Consider the following 19,044-nt stretch of genomic DNA (forward strand, 5'->3'; position numbering starts at 1 on the left):
AAGTACGGTTCAAATTGTGGCAACGTTGGGTGAAAAACTATGACTTATGAAGTCCAATTTCTTGTTATATTTAGCAGATGGCAATTAAATGAATATGCACTAGTGTATGCATTGTCATAAATTAACATTTTATATTTATTTTCTTTGTTTTTTTATCATACTTATATATATTTTTTTAAAGTGTGAATTGACTGGCCCGTTTAGTAGTAAATTCAGCGAAAATTGAAAATGGTTCATTTCTACTTACTTTATCATCGAGAAGATGAGAATGTAATGGCCTAGATATCGATTCGGAAGTTCCTTCCCTGTGTAATATCCCGTCGTACTGAGCATTTACTTTGCTTCTTCTATATTTTTTCCACAGTAACCTACAAAGATAAATATTTAAAAAGAAGTAGAAGTTCAGATTAAAGTAGGGTAGGTATTTTTAAATTGAAACGACAAGACCATTTTCGTGAAGGAAACACTCCAAACTCGCGTTTTTTAATTATTTACACATTATGTTTGAAGATGGTTTCACTAATGTTATAAAAACTTTTCGTTATCATTAACTTTAACAGTTATAGTCTGGGCACGTTATCGAAAAAAAAACCATTTTTGGAAAAGGTTTTTTGGCCGTTATATTATTGCTGGAATCAAATCTTAAGATTGCATATATTAGTAATATTGGTTTGCAAAGTCAGCAGAAAGTGTGTTATGTATTTTGTTTATTAACAAATTAGCGCTCCATTTTTTTTTTAATGATTGCTCCTTAACTCTGAAGATTCTAACTTTAAACGAAAAGCATCCGAAAAAAAATTCACCGTAATTTAATTCTGAACAGAGAAATTGTTTGCGAGTTTCTACGACGAATATTTTCCTAGGAAAATCCGAGTTTTTCCAACAGAATCTTTTATTTTCCACCAAACTTTCAGGGAAGTAATTATTTATCAATAAATAAATAATTTGGTGACGTAATAGTTATTTATCTATTCTATGTCATATTATGTACCCATCAGTTTTTAGTTTGTGAAAACTGTCATTATATGTATATAGCAGTGCGTGAAGGGTTTAAAGTGTGCGTGAAGTAACAATGTATTTTAAATGGGATTTACTTTTTCGCACACTTTCAATGGGTTTTTTGGCACATTTTCATATAATCAAATATCCTTAACTTTGGCGTTGTCATGGTGATGACAGTATGAGCAATGACTTACAACAAAAATTTTGACAGTTTTGTGGTTTAAAAGTAGTTAGGATTTTTAAATATCAAAGTTTTAAGAATTGTAGAATAGAAATGAATTCCAGTGACGAAGAATTATAGTGTTTTTATTGGTTTATCGAAGAGTAGATAAAATATTGTATGAAACTGTGCGTGAAGTACTTTTTGCGAACTTACGCGATGTATAGCACTCGCTCCGTTGTCGCTAGTACTCTAAAAATCGCGTGCGTTCGCAAAAAGCATACTTCACGAACTGTTTCATAATAGTTATTTATGAAACAGTTCGTGCAGTATGCTTTTTGCGAACGCACGCGATATTTAGGGCACCAGCGACAACGGAGCGAGTGCTATACATCGCGTAAGTTCGCAAAAATACTTCACGAACAGTTTCATACAATATTTTATCTACGATAAACAAATAAAAAAACTGTAACTCTTCGTCACTGGAATTCATTTCTATTCTATAATTTTTAGAACTTTGACATTTAAAAATCCTAACTACTTTCAAATTACAAAACTGTCAAAAACTTTGTTGTAAGTCATTGCTCATATTGCCATCACCATGACAACGCGGAAGTTAAGGATTTTTATTATATGAAAGTGCGCCAAAAACCCATTGAAAGTGTGCGAAAAAGTAAATCCCATTTAAAATACATTGTTATTTACTTCACGCACACTTTAAACCCTTCACGCACTGCTATCTATACCGACAGTTTTCACAAACTAAAAACGTATACATAATATGACATAGAGGCGATAAAGGTTTTTTTGTAGCAGATTATATTTCCGGAAGACGGTGACAATTTAACAAATAGTTTAGCAACAACTAAATTGAGTCTCTTGAAGATATGGTAATTTGTATGGAGAAATAGGCCCGAAATAAAAGGTGATGATTCAAAGATTACCATCCAATTGTTTATAACTTCATCGCAAATGCCGGTCAAATTTAGCCGGTTGTATCTCCGGAATGAGACCCATTTTCAACAGTCGGGACATATCATTAAAAAAAATCTCGTCAGTTACAAATGCTACATATTCACAGTTCTGCTCTACGGAATGGAAGCGTGGACACTAACTTCTTCAGTTATGAATCGGCTCCAAGCTTTCGAAATGTGGTGTTATAGGCGCATCTTACGTATATCCTGGGTTTACCGAATTACTAACGTGGAAGTCCTGCGTAGAATGGAAAAGAGTGTGAAATTCTCATAACCATCAAAACAAAAAAATTAGAATATCTAGCACATGTAATGAGAAATCAAGGACGTTACGGCCTTCTCCAACTGATTCTCCAAGGGAAGGTAAATGGTAAAAGAGGACCGAAAAGAAGACGCATTCCCTGGCTTCAAAATTTACAAAACTGGTATTACACGACTACCACTGAACATAAACAAAGTGAAGATAGCCATGATGATCGCCAACATCCGGAACGGATAGGCACTTTAAGAAGAAGAAGTATCTCCGGAACTACTCGATGTTTAGGTAAAAAGCGTATTGCCGAGTCCTTTCCAATACTGTTTTCATAATTTAATTTAGTCTTATACTTACCGAGACAAAAAATTATTTATAACTTGTTGGGAATACCCGAATTTTCCGAGGCCAGTCGAAGGAAATCGGAAAAAATATCTGTGCAAAATTATAGTTAAAATTATAGCTATTTGTATAACAAGGGAGGAAAGTGCTACTTTTCCTCCCGAGAATGAAGTTTACTTCCCAGTAATCATTCAAGGGAGGAAAAGGCACTTTACTCCCATGTTATACATATGGTTTTTCCACCTATAACAAGTCATTTTTTAATTTTTATTTAATTTATTTATATGTAACTAACCAACAAAATTTATTAAAACTAAAACTAACAAGTAGGTACAATCTAACTGTCAACTGTCAAATATAAGTCAAATTATTAATGTAGACATTGTTAAATCAAAATAACAATTTACTGTTTTTTACCATTCTGCAAAATACAGGGTGTTTTATAAATAAACGTTAAAATGTATAGATACTTACGTAATAGAAAATAAATATTATACAGGGCGTTAATAAGTTATATTTCGTGAATGAAATACCATGACGTCACTTTTATTTTCCTCCCTAGGGAGGAAAAGTACAACTTTGCTCCCTACAATCAGGTCCGGAAAAGTATACTTTCGGTAGAGGTAGGTGGAAAAAAATATTTCGTTTAAAGTTAAATGTTCGGAGTTGCAGAGCAATAATTGAAAAGAAAACAAGATTTCGGAGCGCTAATTTGTTAATAAACAAAATAGCACACTTTCTGCGGACTTTGCAAACCAGTACTACTCATATATACAATCTTAAATAAAATACCTTCTAAACAAACTTTTCCTTGTTTTTCCTAATTTCGCTTGTCTAAACGAATATCTTTCAAGATACTTTAATTATATGGTGCTGATTTAAACGATATTCTTTATTAAACAATTATTGCATTAAGGGGGTAGGCTCAAAATCTTATTCCAATGCTATTTAAATGCATACATTTTTTCGAATCCTGAGAAAACTAATAAGTATTTTTGAAAAATTTAAACGCAGAATGAAAGATTACATTATTACCGAGGCACGAAAGTCCCTGAAAACTTCTATAATGTTTATTTTAATAAGTTACAGGGCTGAAAAAATTCAAATATTTTATTCAAAAGAAACTTTTTGTTTATTTTAAGGGACTTTCGGTAATATTTTAGTCTGCGTTTAAATTTTTTAAAAATATTTATTAGTTTTCTCAGGGTTGAAAAAAATTAATGCATTTAAATAGCATTGGGCCAATATTTTGCGCCTCTCCCCTTAAAGCCTTTTGCTGGAAACTATTTTGTTTTATGTAGAAATAGACGTAACACGGATGTGTTAGACCGAGGCCCCATTAGTCCGTTGCCCTGCGTTGCGTTTTGACGTCGCAACGGAACAACGCAGGGGCGATGCTCCATTAGTGCGTTGCGTTGCGACGCCGCAACGGAACAACGCATTGTATGCCGCACCTGCCTTGCGATGACACTGTCATCGAAGAACACCGTTGTCCGTCGATCTGTTGAAACATCGCAACTGATCGACGCGACTCGACGCAACGCACTAATGGGGCCACGTCCCGATGCATTGTTCCTTTGCAACATTACAGCGCAACGCACTAATGGGGCCACGTCCCGATGCGTTGTTCCGTTGCGACGTCACAACGCCACGCAGTGCAACGGACTAATGGGGCTCGCTCTACATAACGGTAACATGCGGTAAATTAGGCTCAGTCACCATAAATATAGGATTAAGAATTAGTGAGCGGTAAAATAAAGAGCTGTTACATTTTTCTAAGTAAAAGCTAACAATTGAAGACCTAAGTAGAAGAAGGGGGTATGTTACATTTTCTAAAATTTTTAAGTTTCCTAGTGAATGAAGGTGGTATGTAACTTCACTATCATATGACACTTATACTGTACCCCTAAAAAGCTTAATAAGAGATATTATAGTATTCTAGTGGATGAAGGTGGTATGTAACATGTAAAATACGATTCTTGAATGGAAGAAGGAGGTGTAAAACATTTTTCGTTTTTTTTTAGGTTTAAATTGTGTATAACTCGAAAACGATTAACTTTAGAGAAAAACTACAAAAGTCCTTTTTTGTTTCAAATGATTAAAAGAACCTAAAATAATGTCTACCCGGGCCGAAAAAATTGGTTTTTATAATTTGTGTAATTTTTTTTAATAAATGTAGCAATAACTTCGAAATTATGACATTTAAAACGCAAAAAATATACAGGGTTTTCCATTTGAAATAAGAAAGTTCATTAGATTTCTAGAAAAAGAACGGAAGATCTGACAAAAATGTAATTAGCACTATATGTAATATCTTCCGTATTAGAAAACCCTTACTCACCAAAATCTATAAAAAATCGTGCAAGCCGTTTCCGAGACAATTGAGGCTTTCCATACATAAAACTCACTCTGTATAATATACTTCATTTAATAATACAAGTCAAGGTAGACGGAAGACGAAGGGCCAGGTCGAAGAAGACAGTCATGGCTTAGAAACCTGAGGGAATGGTTTAACAGATCCTCGGCATCCCTTTTCCGAGTTGCCGTCAACAAAATTACTATAGCCAATTTGATAGCCAACGCACGATAATTGAGCATGGCACATGAAGAAAAAGATTATTTTGGGTTACAATTACATAAATTTCTGTAAAACTGAATGTAGAGTATTATTCCATACAACATACCACCTTCATCCATTCAGATAAAGGATAGTTATACAAACTAAAATTAATGGAAGAAGGCGGTATGTACAGATTTTATTTATTTTCAGAAAAGATACTAAAAATAACAACAAATGATCAACATTATATGTAAAGGAATGCTTATAGCAATATAAATAAAGCCAAATAACACAAACAATATTATCATGATAAAAGAAGAGGAATAAAAACTTTAACTGCCCATATCTCAAAAGGCAGGCTTTGTATAATACCCCTTCTTCCACTTAGGTCTTCAATCTATTCGTCATAATATTTCTGTTATTTTTAATTAAAATTAGATAATTCAATATTTAAGTCTTTTCTTTTAATAACTGAATTCCGTACCACCGATAAATAGTTCTTTTAATTCACTGCAATGACCCACATAACAATTTCATGTTCTTAGTAGATTCATAGAACATACTTTTCAGAAAAAGTATATACTGAGAATATACGTAATTACCATTGCGAATGTGCAGAGCAGATACTGAGTATATACTACATTACAGTACTTAAACGTTCTATGTATATACTTAGAATGTACTACCGCACTTCTTTTTAGTATATACCAAGAACATACTTTTTAGAAGGTTCTAAGGAGGTGCTATAAACCTTCTATTTATATACTTAGAATGTACTATCGCCCATATTTTTAATATATGGGAAGAATATTCCAAGGAAGTGCTATATACCTTCTAGTTATATACTTACAATGTACTATCGCACATATTTTTAGTATATGGGAAGAATATTCCAAGGAAGTTCTATATACCTGCTATATATATACTTAGAATGTACTATCGCACATATTTTTAGTATATGGGAAGAATATTCCAAGGATGTGCTATATTTCTCAGAAGTATGTTTTCAACATCACCCAATGGCATCCTAGGTTCTACTAATATATTATATTTATATATTCTAATTGCATATGAGAATGTAGTTATTACATTCTACAATGTTACGTAAAAAGTAAGTATAAAATATATAAACTTTAGTTACTTATATAGGTACCTATGTATAATAAATATTATATGGGTAAGTAGGTATATTTAGTTATTATATGTGCACATCAAAATAAAAATGCTGCTTATATATTATATATTAGCCAAATATATATAATATGTATGTAAATTACTAAAATTTATAGGTATGTATATACATTATACATACTTTTACTTACTAGGTATTTAGGAAATATTGAAGTACCAATATGAATTTATTATTCTCAAGCTGCCTTTTATGTTTTTAAAAATGTTTTAGTCCTTGTAGCTAGAAATACTTCGTCTTCGTTTCGTCCTAACAGCGTAGACATAAATGCCTAACTGTACTGGAAACTATTTTCATATTTTGCCCTTGCTACGTACTTACCTACCCTCTTCCCTTGTGCAGGTATAAAATATGCAATGCAAGGGTCAGAATGACAATGAATGGCCGTTTCCAGATTACCGAAAATTATAGGTAAAAATACTCATGGTATAAACTCGAATCAAAATGGTATATTCATTTCAATTGAAAACGAAACGAGAATTTCTCATTTTTCTTCAATAGAATTAAGTTTTAAACTTTTTTACCATACAATTAAAACGGTTTATAAAAAATGAATCAGATAGTTCAGTAGTACCTACCAAAATACCTAAATTTTATTAATTATTCTTAACGCGAAGTTGATAATCTATAGGCTAACATTATTCTTCTTCCTATAGGTATATACAGTATATTATTTTAAAGTTATTTTAAAAGTATATACAAGTATGTGTTAAGCATATACTTTTGCATATACTTACGCATATACTAAGAACATTCGATTAAGGTATATTTTAAGGATACTTTTACGAACATTCCGAGATACTACGTACACGAATGTACTCAGTATATTCGGTGCAAGAATATTCTTTGAAGCACATGCAAAGTACATTAAATTTAGAATGTTGTTTATGGTACATGCTATGCTTGTACTACGCATATACTAAAAAGGGTATGCTTCCACGAATGTTGGTAGATATGCTTAGAACATGATGCGAATATCATTGTTATGTGGGGAATTATGAATAGTCAAGAGTATTTTAAAAAATCTGAATAGGGACGCTTTTTGTAGTCTAGTTCATTATAAAACCAATTAATTAACTTACCTAAGTAGGAAGGCAGTAGAACCAGCAAGAGCTAATAAAACCAATGTAACCAAACATGCTAACAGTAAGGTATCCAGGTCAGTTAAACCTAAAAAATAACAATGTGTAGAGGGATTTTTTTTACAAATATACGTTACATTTAAAAATTAAATATAAATAAAGCCAATAACATGGGCATTTTGTTTGCGCAAATTCTTTGTTCATATAGATGGTCATAGTACCCAGGTAATGTACGGTACAGAGGAAAAAGTTTTTGCTTCAGCAATACCATTAAAAGAGCTGGCGGACACTGGGGGATTATAGCCTTAGCACTGCCATGCCTTGCAGTATTTCACAGCCTTAACTTATGAGAAAAAATGGTCAGCGAGATTAGTATAAAAATAAATCGCTCATAAAAAGTGAAAAATGAGTAACTCTTGAGTTTATAACTAAACACATAGTAAAGAGAATTATTAGATAGACTACTTTGGGCGCAGTTCCCCCAAAATTGAGCCAGAAGGTGTTTGGAGAAGAAGAGGTTTGGTATAAATTATTAAAAAACCTGGAACTCAACAGGAGAAAATCAGAAAAATGGCTACCTGGACGTGGATCAAATAAAGTCAACACAAGGCCAAAGCGAAGGAAGCAGTTAGGACCGAGAGTAAAAAGTGGCTTTGACAGAATATCATAACTTATCCGCAACAAACAGTAGCTAAAAAACTTCGGAACTCTGATGAGCAGACTAAAGGTTATATAGAAATGTTAGGCTAATGCAGACCTAATCATCAATAAATTGGAGCAAACAATGGACGGAACAATGTCGCTGTCGCTTGAAAGAAATAGATAAAAAAGCTGCAGATGGATAGACTGCATGCTGAGGAACTGTGTGATATACATAACGTTACTGGAGAATAAAGGGTCAGCACAAGTAGCCAGAAGTTATCCACAGGGAGGGAGGTATCTCTTCTCTAACATGCTAACAGTAAGGTATCCAGGTCAGTTAAACCTAAAAAATAACAATGTGTAGAGGGATTTTTTTTGCAAATATACGTCACATTTAAAAATTAAATATAAATAAAGCCAATAACATGGGCATTTTGTTTGCGCAAATTCTTTGTTTATATAAATGGTCATAGTACCCAGGTAATGTACGGTGCAGAGGAAAAAGTGTTTCCCTTAGCGATGTCATTAAGAGCTGGCTGACTCTGGGGGATTATAGCCTTAGCACTGCCATGCCTTACAGTATTTCGCCTTGAGGGGGGGGGGGGAAAGTTTGCAATCAACATATCAAGCACATTTTTGTGAATTTTTTTCGAAGCTGTGGTATAATTATTTTATTTTTAAATTAAATAAACATATTAAGTACAACTCGGAGAATATTTAGAAAAAAATTCAATCCAAAATATTGAAAAGTAAGCCACTGATGGCAAATTTTGACAGGCAGCTCACAAAAAAATGAATTTTGCGGTGGACATCAGAACTCGTCACTAGATTATACGAAACAAAAAATTCAAAAAGAGTTAATTAGCTTATGAGTTTCACGAGTTCACAACGTCGAGTTTTTTATTTTTAATTATTTTTGAATTTTTGGTATCACTCAGAAATCAAAAAAATGAAATTTTTGGAAAGAATTTGGTGAAAATCAACAGATTTATTATTGTTGAACAAAAAATAAGCAAAAAACGGAAAATATCTCGACGTTGTTACCTCATGAAATGTCTCAAGAACATCTGTGCAAAATATCAGCTAGATCGGCCGAGTAGTTTTTCAGTTACAATGTCCACCGCATTTGAAAAAGCAGTTTTGAGAAAAATGCGTTTAAAGTTTGGACAACTGCATCTTCTTCTTCTTTTTGTTATTGGTTTCGCTGCAAGGCGATTACCAGCACGATTTAAAGGCGATCTTGCTATAGTCTGGCTCTAAGCTATACCAAAATCGCTGACTATGTTCTTGTAAGAAGCTTTTGATGAGGTGTGAGGTGTAATAAATGAGATTAATTGGGTCTGGTTATTCTTATTTGTCTGCCAAATCGTAAAGTGATGCACATTGGAATATGTTTTTTGAATCGAGGAGTAATCTACAAAGAGAAGGCGAACAGTTGTTTAACGTTTCTCACTACGCTCAAGCGTGCTGGCGCGAAGTCACGGCAAAGCGAGTCGAAGGTAGAGATATTCAACACGCTGTATCTCTGGTAATTTTACTCCGATTATTTTGAAATTTTCAGAGAGTATTCTTGAAAGTATGCACTTTTATTTGAAATAATAAAAAAAAATTATTTTAAACCATGCGCCCTACACTCATGAGAATAAATGGTCAGCGAGATTAGTATAAAAATAAATCGCTCATAAAGCGTGAAAAATGAATAACTTTTGAGTTTATAACTAAACACATAACGAGAATTATTAGATAGACTACTGTGGTCGCGGTCCCCAAATATTGAGTCAGAAGGTGTTCGGAGAAGAAGAGGCTCGGCATAAATTATTTAAAAACCTGGAGAAAATCAGAAAAATTGCTGCCTGGACGTGGATCAAATAAAGTCAACACAAGGCCAAAGCGAAGGAACCAGTTAGGACCGAGAGTAAAAAGTGACTTCGATAGAATATCATAACTTATCCGCAACAAACAGTAGTTAAAAAACCTCGGAACTCCAATGAGCAGACTAAAGTTCATATAGAAATGTTAGGCTCATGTAGACCTAATAATCAATAAACTGGAACAAACAATGGACGGACCAATGTAGCTGTCGCTTAAAAGAAATAGATAAAAAAGCTGCAGATGGATAGACTACATGCTAAGGAACTGTGTGATATACATAACGTAACTGGAGGATAAAGGGTCAGCACAGTTGGCCAGAAGTTATCCACAGGGAGGGAGTTATCTCTTCTCTTGTGGAATCTAATACTAATAGCTAGACTTAGTGTCGACAGCCAACATATTCATCGGCTATTCGGATGACCTGGTTATCTTAACCTACGGAAAATTGAATGGCACAACGCATAATAGAGATAGAATGCTCAACGATAAAAAGGGTCTTAATATAGTCAAGCAATGGACTACAAATATGGGACTTAATATAATCCCCAGAAATGTAAAATAATGAAATTTATCATAGGAGGAATTCAGAGGAATTAGGTCGCAAAAATGGGATGGTACAAATCTAAATATGTTTGGTGAAGTACTTTGACGTAATATTAGACTCGAGGCTTACTTGGAAAAGAGGGTAAAATGAAGATAGGATGGATAACAAAGATAAGATTGACTACATTAAAGATAACCAAACGCAGGCATGTGGGGTTTAAAACCAGATATGTTATATTGGAATTATAACATGGTGGCAAAACCAAAAATTAGATTTGCATTAAAGTGATATTATCAAACTAAGCAAGCATTCCTACGCATTGCATAGGAATCACTTAGATTCTAAGGGGCACACCAAAGGAAGTAACACCGGTATAGCCCGACTAGATAACGAGAATGGGATATTAAAAACTGAGACAACATCTTAGCAACGTAATGGTTAGATCAAGACATAATAATTGATTGAATGATGATATCTGACGATAAGATACCCATATACATATCTGAAATACCTTTTCGAGTGGACGTCTGCCCATGAAAGGGATCGCACAGATTAAAAATACAGAAGATCGGGAGCAGGAGTACTCAGTAGTATTGGAAATTTACTGGGAGAATATACCTCTATATTCTAGGCATACATTTTTAAAATTTTATATTGTGCAAGAGAATGATACGCCAGTCAAGCATGAACAGTCGATCATATCTTGCATGATAGCGAGACAGTAGATCACAAGCGGCAAATAGTTTTTGGAGATTATCAAATGACTCCAAAAACATAATATGATATCCATTCTCTAGACTTATGGAAGCTGGTGCAGAATTTTGAAATGTGTATCATAAATGAATGAAAGATGTTCAATGGGCTAACAAAATTATATTTTACTTTTTTAAAAAGTACCCTCCAGCATCAGAATTACCATGATGTTAGGAAGCGTTTGTAGCGGAGATGGCATGTAAAGAGAGAAGAGCTAGATGTGTTTGGCCCCCCATAGCTACAATTTAAAGCCAAAAACAGTCATATTTCGAATAGGGCGCATTAGCCTCACTCGTGGATATAGGTGAAACTAATGGTATAAACCATTAACTCATTTGATATTCTTAAAAGTGATAATTAATGTTATGTTAGCTATTATATTCCATGAGAATTAACCACAAATTGTAATTGAAAATACGTTTATTTTGCAATTCTATTTCCATTTCAAAAATAATTTTTATAAACAATCGATTTTTCAGTAAAAATCAAAATTTAATAATAATATATTTTCAATTAAGAATTTGGTTAATTTCATGCAATTTAGTAGGTAATATCAATCCTACTAGAAAAGAGTTTAAGAACTATTTTACCATTGTATGTAGACAAAAATCGCACCTCGACTTTAATAGTGCCATAACCTTAAACAAATGGAAAATCTGTTTTTTTGGCTTAACATGTTCCTTCATACGTTGCCGTCAGTTGGAATAATGTGTATAATTTAGTTGTCTTAGAATCTGCATAGTGCGCATGTGTCATTATTACCATTTCCTGTTTTGGCCCTCTCAGCATTAGCAAACGCGCCACAAGGCAGTTTGCGTCACTCTCTTTGGTCGAGATTGGATGTGTGATAGGTATCGTTTTTAAATATGGCTCTAACATGTGATAAATACATTTGTTAGCCAAGAAAAATTACTCAAGTAAAACTTCTCTAGTGCCATAACCAATAATATGGCAGGTTGATACGCACTAAAGCATCGAATTTTGAATATGGGTGGCTTAGCAATAGCGCCTTATCATATTTTAAGGGTGAATTACAGGGTAAAGCAATGTCAATAACTAAAAATAAATACTAGCATTATATAGTTATAATACACTCATAATTAAAGTCCGGAGTATAAGCATTTTGCTTTTTTCGCTTATTATTAGGAGTTTTAGTAAAATTGCTTATTTTAAAGATATGTTGCTTATTTTCATTTATTTTACTACTTATGATAAACTATAGTTACATTTTAAGTATTACTTCCTGTCTTAAGCAAAATTCTATAAGTGTACAGAGCTATAAAACTCTAATAATTCAATAAACCATAAGAATTTTAATCCCTTAGGCTTAGTTAGGATATAAACGGGAAAACCCATCGTTATACCTGTCCATGTAATAAACTAATATTTGTCTGCAGAAAGCCCAAATTTATTATATTGCTGTAAAATACTTTTCAGTAGTATCGGTACATTTGTCTAAATTTAAATACCAATCACATCTGCAGATGTTTTTGTAGTTGCAGAACTTTTTCTACGTATAAATAATATGTCTACAGATAGAAGACGTAATAGCTTTTTATAAGAAAATTGGGGAGGTACTGAGGTTCTCGGGATACATACAGTTTCAGATTGAGTCTTAATTTAACTGACAATGTCATACAATGTTGCAAGATAATGTAATGCTTTTTATAAGAAAATTTTGAAAAACATATTGTTAATTGTTTTTATGCTAATGGTCATTAATAAAAAATATACTAATATGTTAATTATTTTTCGATTTTTTTATTATATTATAGTTTAACAATTTTGTAATTTTTTATTTATTGTTAATAATACGGTAATTAAAAATAAATGTAATTTAATGTTACTTGTCCTTTATTTCTATCTCCTTAATTCATATTTTGTATATCATTATATCCATGTTTACTTACAGGTTTTTTTTTCTTGAGCCTTGCTTATTTCATAAAAACTGCTTATTTTTGCCACATTTTTTGTTTATATAAGTGCTTATTTTTACCTTTCTGTCATGCTTATAATCCGGGCTTTACTAATAATCAACACAAGTACAGAATTTGGTTAACTTAGTTAAGGAAATAGAAGAGAAAAAACATAAGAGATCACAATAACATCTTGTTTTTGCTCTATGGCACTAATGAAGTCGGGGTGCGAAATGTATAACAAATAGGTTCTTCTGTGTATACTTATTTAATGCTTATTGTTACGTATTACACTTTTAACTTGATTTATGTATGTTAAGTTATAAAATCAAGTATCTATAGACGCAACAAAGGAGAAGGTAATTGATAGAAAAAAAATGTTTTTTAAATCTTACATAAAAACACCGTTGTTATAAAAATCGTTTTATTGCCCTTTTTGTCTGATTCCGTTATGGCCCTAACTTCACGTAAAAATTGTCAAGAGTCTCTAAAGAAATGTGCTTAAAGGAGTCTACATGGTATTGTAAGGCATCTATAAATTGAGCCATATATTCTCTTTGTTTCTAAAGAAAGATATTTCTGTTGCTCCCCTGGTCGCTTTTATCTGGTTATTTTGTGATTTAACACATATATCTTTGGTCTCCAAGGCTATCCTAGTCATTTATAAAATGGAGTCCCTATCTAGTTGTGGATATAAAGTAAAAAATAGAAATACACGGTTTTAGTGACAATATAAAACAAGTAAAGTGGTATTTAAAAAAAATAACTGAGTTTCTGAGGATTAAAAATTACTAATTAATAATTTATTAATAAATAAATTGAAAACCAACTTTACTGTATTCTTTTGAAAAGTTTATTAGTTAAAGTAACTTTAACATTTCAAAATCCATAAGGAAGCTGGCTGTATACCATTAGTCACAAGAAATTACTAAAATCCTTTATAAAAGTTATATTTTATTAAAATATCTTTAAATCCCCTTAAAAGCCCCTACATCACACAACATTTTCGGAATAAAAGTTCCATAATCAATGCTTTTACCTGAAATAAATATAACATTTTTAATTAACACAAACGTAAGGTTAAATTTTGACTAAAGTTAAAAAATTATATAGTGGTTATACTTGCACGTTTAAGACATGCTTGAGCCACCAAAATATCTTGTTTTCACACACATACAGTCCGTCTAATTTACTTACCGTTGCACGTCATTATTTACGTTAGAGATCTAAGTTGACATTGTTGCCCAATAACAAAAAATTCTTGAATTCATTTTAATCAAATAATTTTTGCTGAAGAGCATTATACAGCAAAACAAATTAATATTCAATGTAAATAAATAAAGACTTGAGAAATAGAAAACAAGATATAAGTTATAATCTTACGTTAAAGTACATAATAAAAACAGTAAATATAAAGAAACAAATACGTATAGTCAAGAATAAAAAAAAATATAAAGTGTCATCACCGCAACTGTCAAATAAATGTTACCAATTTATGCCAAAATATCACCTTCGTTCGATTACAGTTACAGTGTGTTCCGAACAAATGTGCTTCATAAAAACGCTTTATAATCCATTTATACAAATTAAATGAAAAATATTATTGTGTATTTCTTTAAGTTAACATTAATAGAAATCTTTAAATATTATCTCTACGCGTACATAATAAAATATGTCTAGTGGCTGTAATGCCAGTGTACTCTACAAAATGATTCTAAAAAAGAACACACCTACCGCCTAAATATTTCGTGTTGGTATCATGTGACGTCACGGGCTATGACGCGGATGACGTGCAACGGTAAGTAAATTAGCGTATATCTTGGTGGCTTAAGCATGTCTTTAACTTGTAAGTATATTTTTTGAAATTTTTCAACCTTAGTCAAAATTTAACCTTACGTTTGTTTTCATTAAAAAGGTTAAGGGCATAAGCGCAAAATATCTCCTGTCAAAATGTTCAATGTGTTTTAAATGTATGTATTCATTTTTTTCGAACCCTGAGAAAACTAATAAATACTTTTGAAAAATTTAAACGCAGAATGGGTAGAATTATTACTCAGGGCAAAAGTCCCTGAAAACTTTTATAATGCTTATTTTAATTAGTTACAGGGGTGAAAATAAAAGAGAAAATTAAATGTGATTTTTAATTGCAAAAATTTCATTCAAAAGAAACTTTTGATTTATTCTTAGGGACTTTCAGCCCTCGGTAATAACATTATCTTTCATTCTGCGTTTAAATCTTTCAAAAATACATATTAGTTTTCTCAAGATTCGAAAAAATGGATACATTGAAAACACATTGAAAATTTTGACAGGTGACATTTTGCGCCCTTAAAGCGGTGATGATTGGAATTGTTATTCTGAATACGTTCTGTGATGTAGCCCTTTAAGGGATTTTAATAAAATATAACTTTTATAAAAGATTTTAGTAACGAAATTTGTTTAACATGTAATTTAAAGGAGTTTTTTGGGAAGAAAATAAAGATGAAATACTTACCAACAAAGAGGTAGTGTAATTACACTTCTAGTCAACACGATATTAAGATAATTATAATTCTCAAAACGGAAAGAGTGCATATTTTTGAGCGAAGTTAGAATTTATAAAACTTGCATCAGACTTGGTATGATCTATGGTATTTAATCGAGAGAAGACCTCAATAAAACAAAAAGCAGGCTACGAATAGCTGAAATAAAGACACTAAGAGCTATAACAGGAAAACAAGAAGGGGTAGGATACGAAACAACATCATCAGGCAACAATGTGGCGCGCAAGATGTAGTAAGATGGGGTAGGCAAAGACGAAGAGAATGGTGCAGTCATATAAAATTAATGGAGGAGCATAGGCTACCAAGAATTGCATTAGAAAGAAAACCAGCTGGCAAGCGTCCACCGACGAGACCACCAAAAATATGGACATATAGCTTGCAGTCTACCTCTCAAGAAATGCTTCAACGTCAGAATTAACAGATCGACAGACCTACAAAAAGTATAAGAAGAAGAAGGAGAAGATTAAGAGGAGAAACAAAATGACTAGAAGTACTTCCAAAAGCGAAATTTAAATTCAGAGCTATACACTATGTGACTCTGAACAGCTTTAAAAAAGCATGACATCAAACAAAACCTGATGAAAAAGTAACCAGAGAGATTCTTATTAGCAAGGGTCCAAAGCAAGGCTGCTGCAGCTACACTCTTCAAAATATATCTGAATGGGGTACTCTCAATATGGAAGTGCAGCAGTATGGGCATCCCAGTCGAAGAGAAGAGATTGTATACGATATACTTCGTTGACGACCAAGCCATTCTAGCAGAAGATGAGAGTGATAGACTACATTCTTAGAAAATTGGAAGAGGAGTACACCAAGTAGAGACTTACAATTAGTATACAAAAAACCGAGTACTTAATTGCACGGGAAAACCGAAAAGAATGTAAATTAAAAACAAAAAGAGTAACCGAAGTCATGCATTCCAGGATAGGCCAAATAAGATCAGCCACTAGATAGTTTTACGTGGACTATTGTGGAGTAATGAAATAACAAAAGAATAATACGTATAATATTCAACGAGCATGTGATGATGGTTATTACTCACAATGATGAAATTTGTGACACGGGCCGAAGGAGTGTCGTACCAGTTTTCGTAATTATAAATAGAAGCGTTCTAGAGGTATTAAAAGAAGCTAATTAAAAGACGCCATCTTCAAAGAGCTTTAGCTCTCTTAGGAAGCCCCTGTATATGAAGAGTACAGGGGAAAAATAAGGAATGTCACTTTTTCATTAATCTTGGCTTTTCTCGCCATGTGATAGCAAAAACTGAGTCTTTACTATCTACTAGACTATCGATTCAGAACAATAACCAGAAAGATCAGTCTATATAAATTTTCTAAGAATTTGTATCCAGGCGAAGAACAAGAATTGTCCTCACGCCACTGAACAAAAATAAGGAATGCTAGCAGTTTTTTGGTGCAATATTAATTAATAAGTTAATATAGATTAATATTATATTAAGATTATAGATTAAGAAGTATTATAATTCTGCTAAGAATCTCCTAAGTAGTTTTTAGATATCATAAGAATTAAACCTTTATTGGTGTTTATCTCAATATGTAAAAAATGTGACATTCCTTGTTTTTCCCCTATACTCTTCATATAATATTTATTTCACTTCCTCAAGAAGTATTTTAGTATCTACATTTTAATGAAATGTAATAATGGGCTAGCCTACAAGCCTAAGAAGAAGAATTCGTAATTCGAAATATAAACATTGTAAAGAGAACTTGTTCATAATATTATGTTTTCATTAAATGTCATAAATATTTAATCCTTCTTTGTATCCTTGTATATCGATTCTACTTGTGTAAATACGCGCCTTAACAAAGAGAAGCTCAATTTGATTTCTGAAAGTCAGGCTTAAGGACATTTTCCGGGAACAAAAGTTTTTCATTGCCGTTGCAACGTTGCTTTTGTTTATATTTACTTCGCAAGACTTTTAAATTGTATTTTATTAAGCTATTTCAATACATTTTCAACTTCTAAAAGAGTTTTGTAAAAGAGTTTTAACAGGAACACGTTTAACACACGGAATAAAACGGAGGAATGGACAGTTAGCGTTTACAGCCAATGTATACAAATGTATAAAAGGTATAAAAAAGGAGATACGAGGGAATGCCAGAATGATAGGCCAATTATATTTATAAGTGTAATATACAAAATTCTTCCGAGTATAATCTACAGTAGATTGTCAGAATACTCCGAAAATGTAATTGGTGATTATCAAAATGGATTCAGACCAAATTGAGCCACTGCAGTTTACATATACTAAGAAAGATACAAGAGAAAGCTTATGAATAAGACATAGAACTATATAATGCGTATATAGACTTTAAACAAGTTTTTGATAGTGATAAAAATACAAAATGCTGGAAGACCTTCGAAATCTGGGTATATAATACCTAAGAAATATATCAGCCTCGCATAAATGACATTGCAGGGTTCAAAAGCCGCAGTCAGAGTAGATGAAGAACTGATTCCCCTGTTTGACATCAACATGTGAGTGATACAGGGAGACGTTCTATCAACTATGCTACTTAACCTAATTCTTGGTGCAGTCATCAGAAAACCAATGTAAGCGGTCATATAAATACCAAAACAGTACAAAAAACTGCATCTGCAGAAGATGTAGCATTAGCAGGATCAAGCCACGACTAATGGAAGCGTTCAAAGAAATTAATCCTGAAGCGCGAAAATGGAGGCTGAATAAGCAAAGCAAAAACGAAGTACATCACCGTCAAAAGAACACCTGACAATGAAAATAATATCACAATAGACAACTATACAGCAGATATATTAACTTAATAAAAGAAGCTATGAACCAAGCTACAGCTACATACTACCTAAATGAAAATGAATACACGAACCCTGTACTATTAAACAGGGGAGTCAAACAGGGAGACACTCTATCACAAAAACTGTTCACCTTAGTTTTGGAGGACGCTTTTAAAAATCTCAATTGGAAATATAAGGGAATAAACATCAATGGCCGCTACCTCAGTAATCTACGATTTGCGGTTGACATAATCCTGATAGCTACTGACCTACAAGAACCGCAAACCATGCTTTCAGAACTACACACAGAATCTTATAAAATAGGACTGAACATGAATTTAAATAAAACAAAATTCATGCACTCCGAAGAAACGATGACAATAATAAACAACAAAGTTATAGAAAAAGTTGAAGAATATATATACTTAGGACAATAA

The 19,044-nt window shown here is 32.5% G+C and overlaps 1 protein-coding gene across 1 annotated transcript in view; it reads right to left on the reverse strand.

The window, feature by feature from the left end:
* LOC114349406 (uncharacterized) overlaps positions 1 to 19,044 on the reverse strand; it is a 257,935-nt gene that overhangs the window by 190,646 nt on the left and 48,245 nt on the right. The window contains exons 3-4 of the mRNA XM_050657047.1: positions 7,563 to 7,650; positions 248 to 368 (exon numbers count right to left, since the gene is read on the reverse strand). Coding sequence (XP_050513004.1) covers positions 248 to 368; positions 7,563 to 7,650 — 209 coding nt within the window. The remainder of the gene's footprint in view (positions 1 to 247; positions 369 to 7,562; positions 7,651 to 19,044) is intronic.

This window comes from Diabrotica virgifera, chromosome 1 (genome assembly GCF_917563875.1).
Source record: "Diabrotica virgifera virgifera chromosome 1, PGI_DIABVI_V3a".
NCBI classification, from domain to species: domain Eukaryota; kingdom Metazoa; phylum Arthropoda; class Insecta; order Coleoptera; family Chrysomelidae; genus Diabrotica; species Diabrotica virgifera.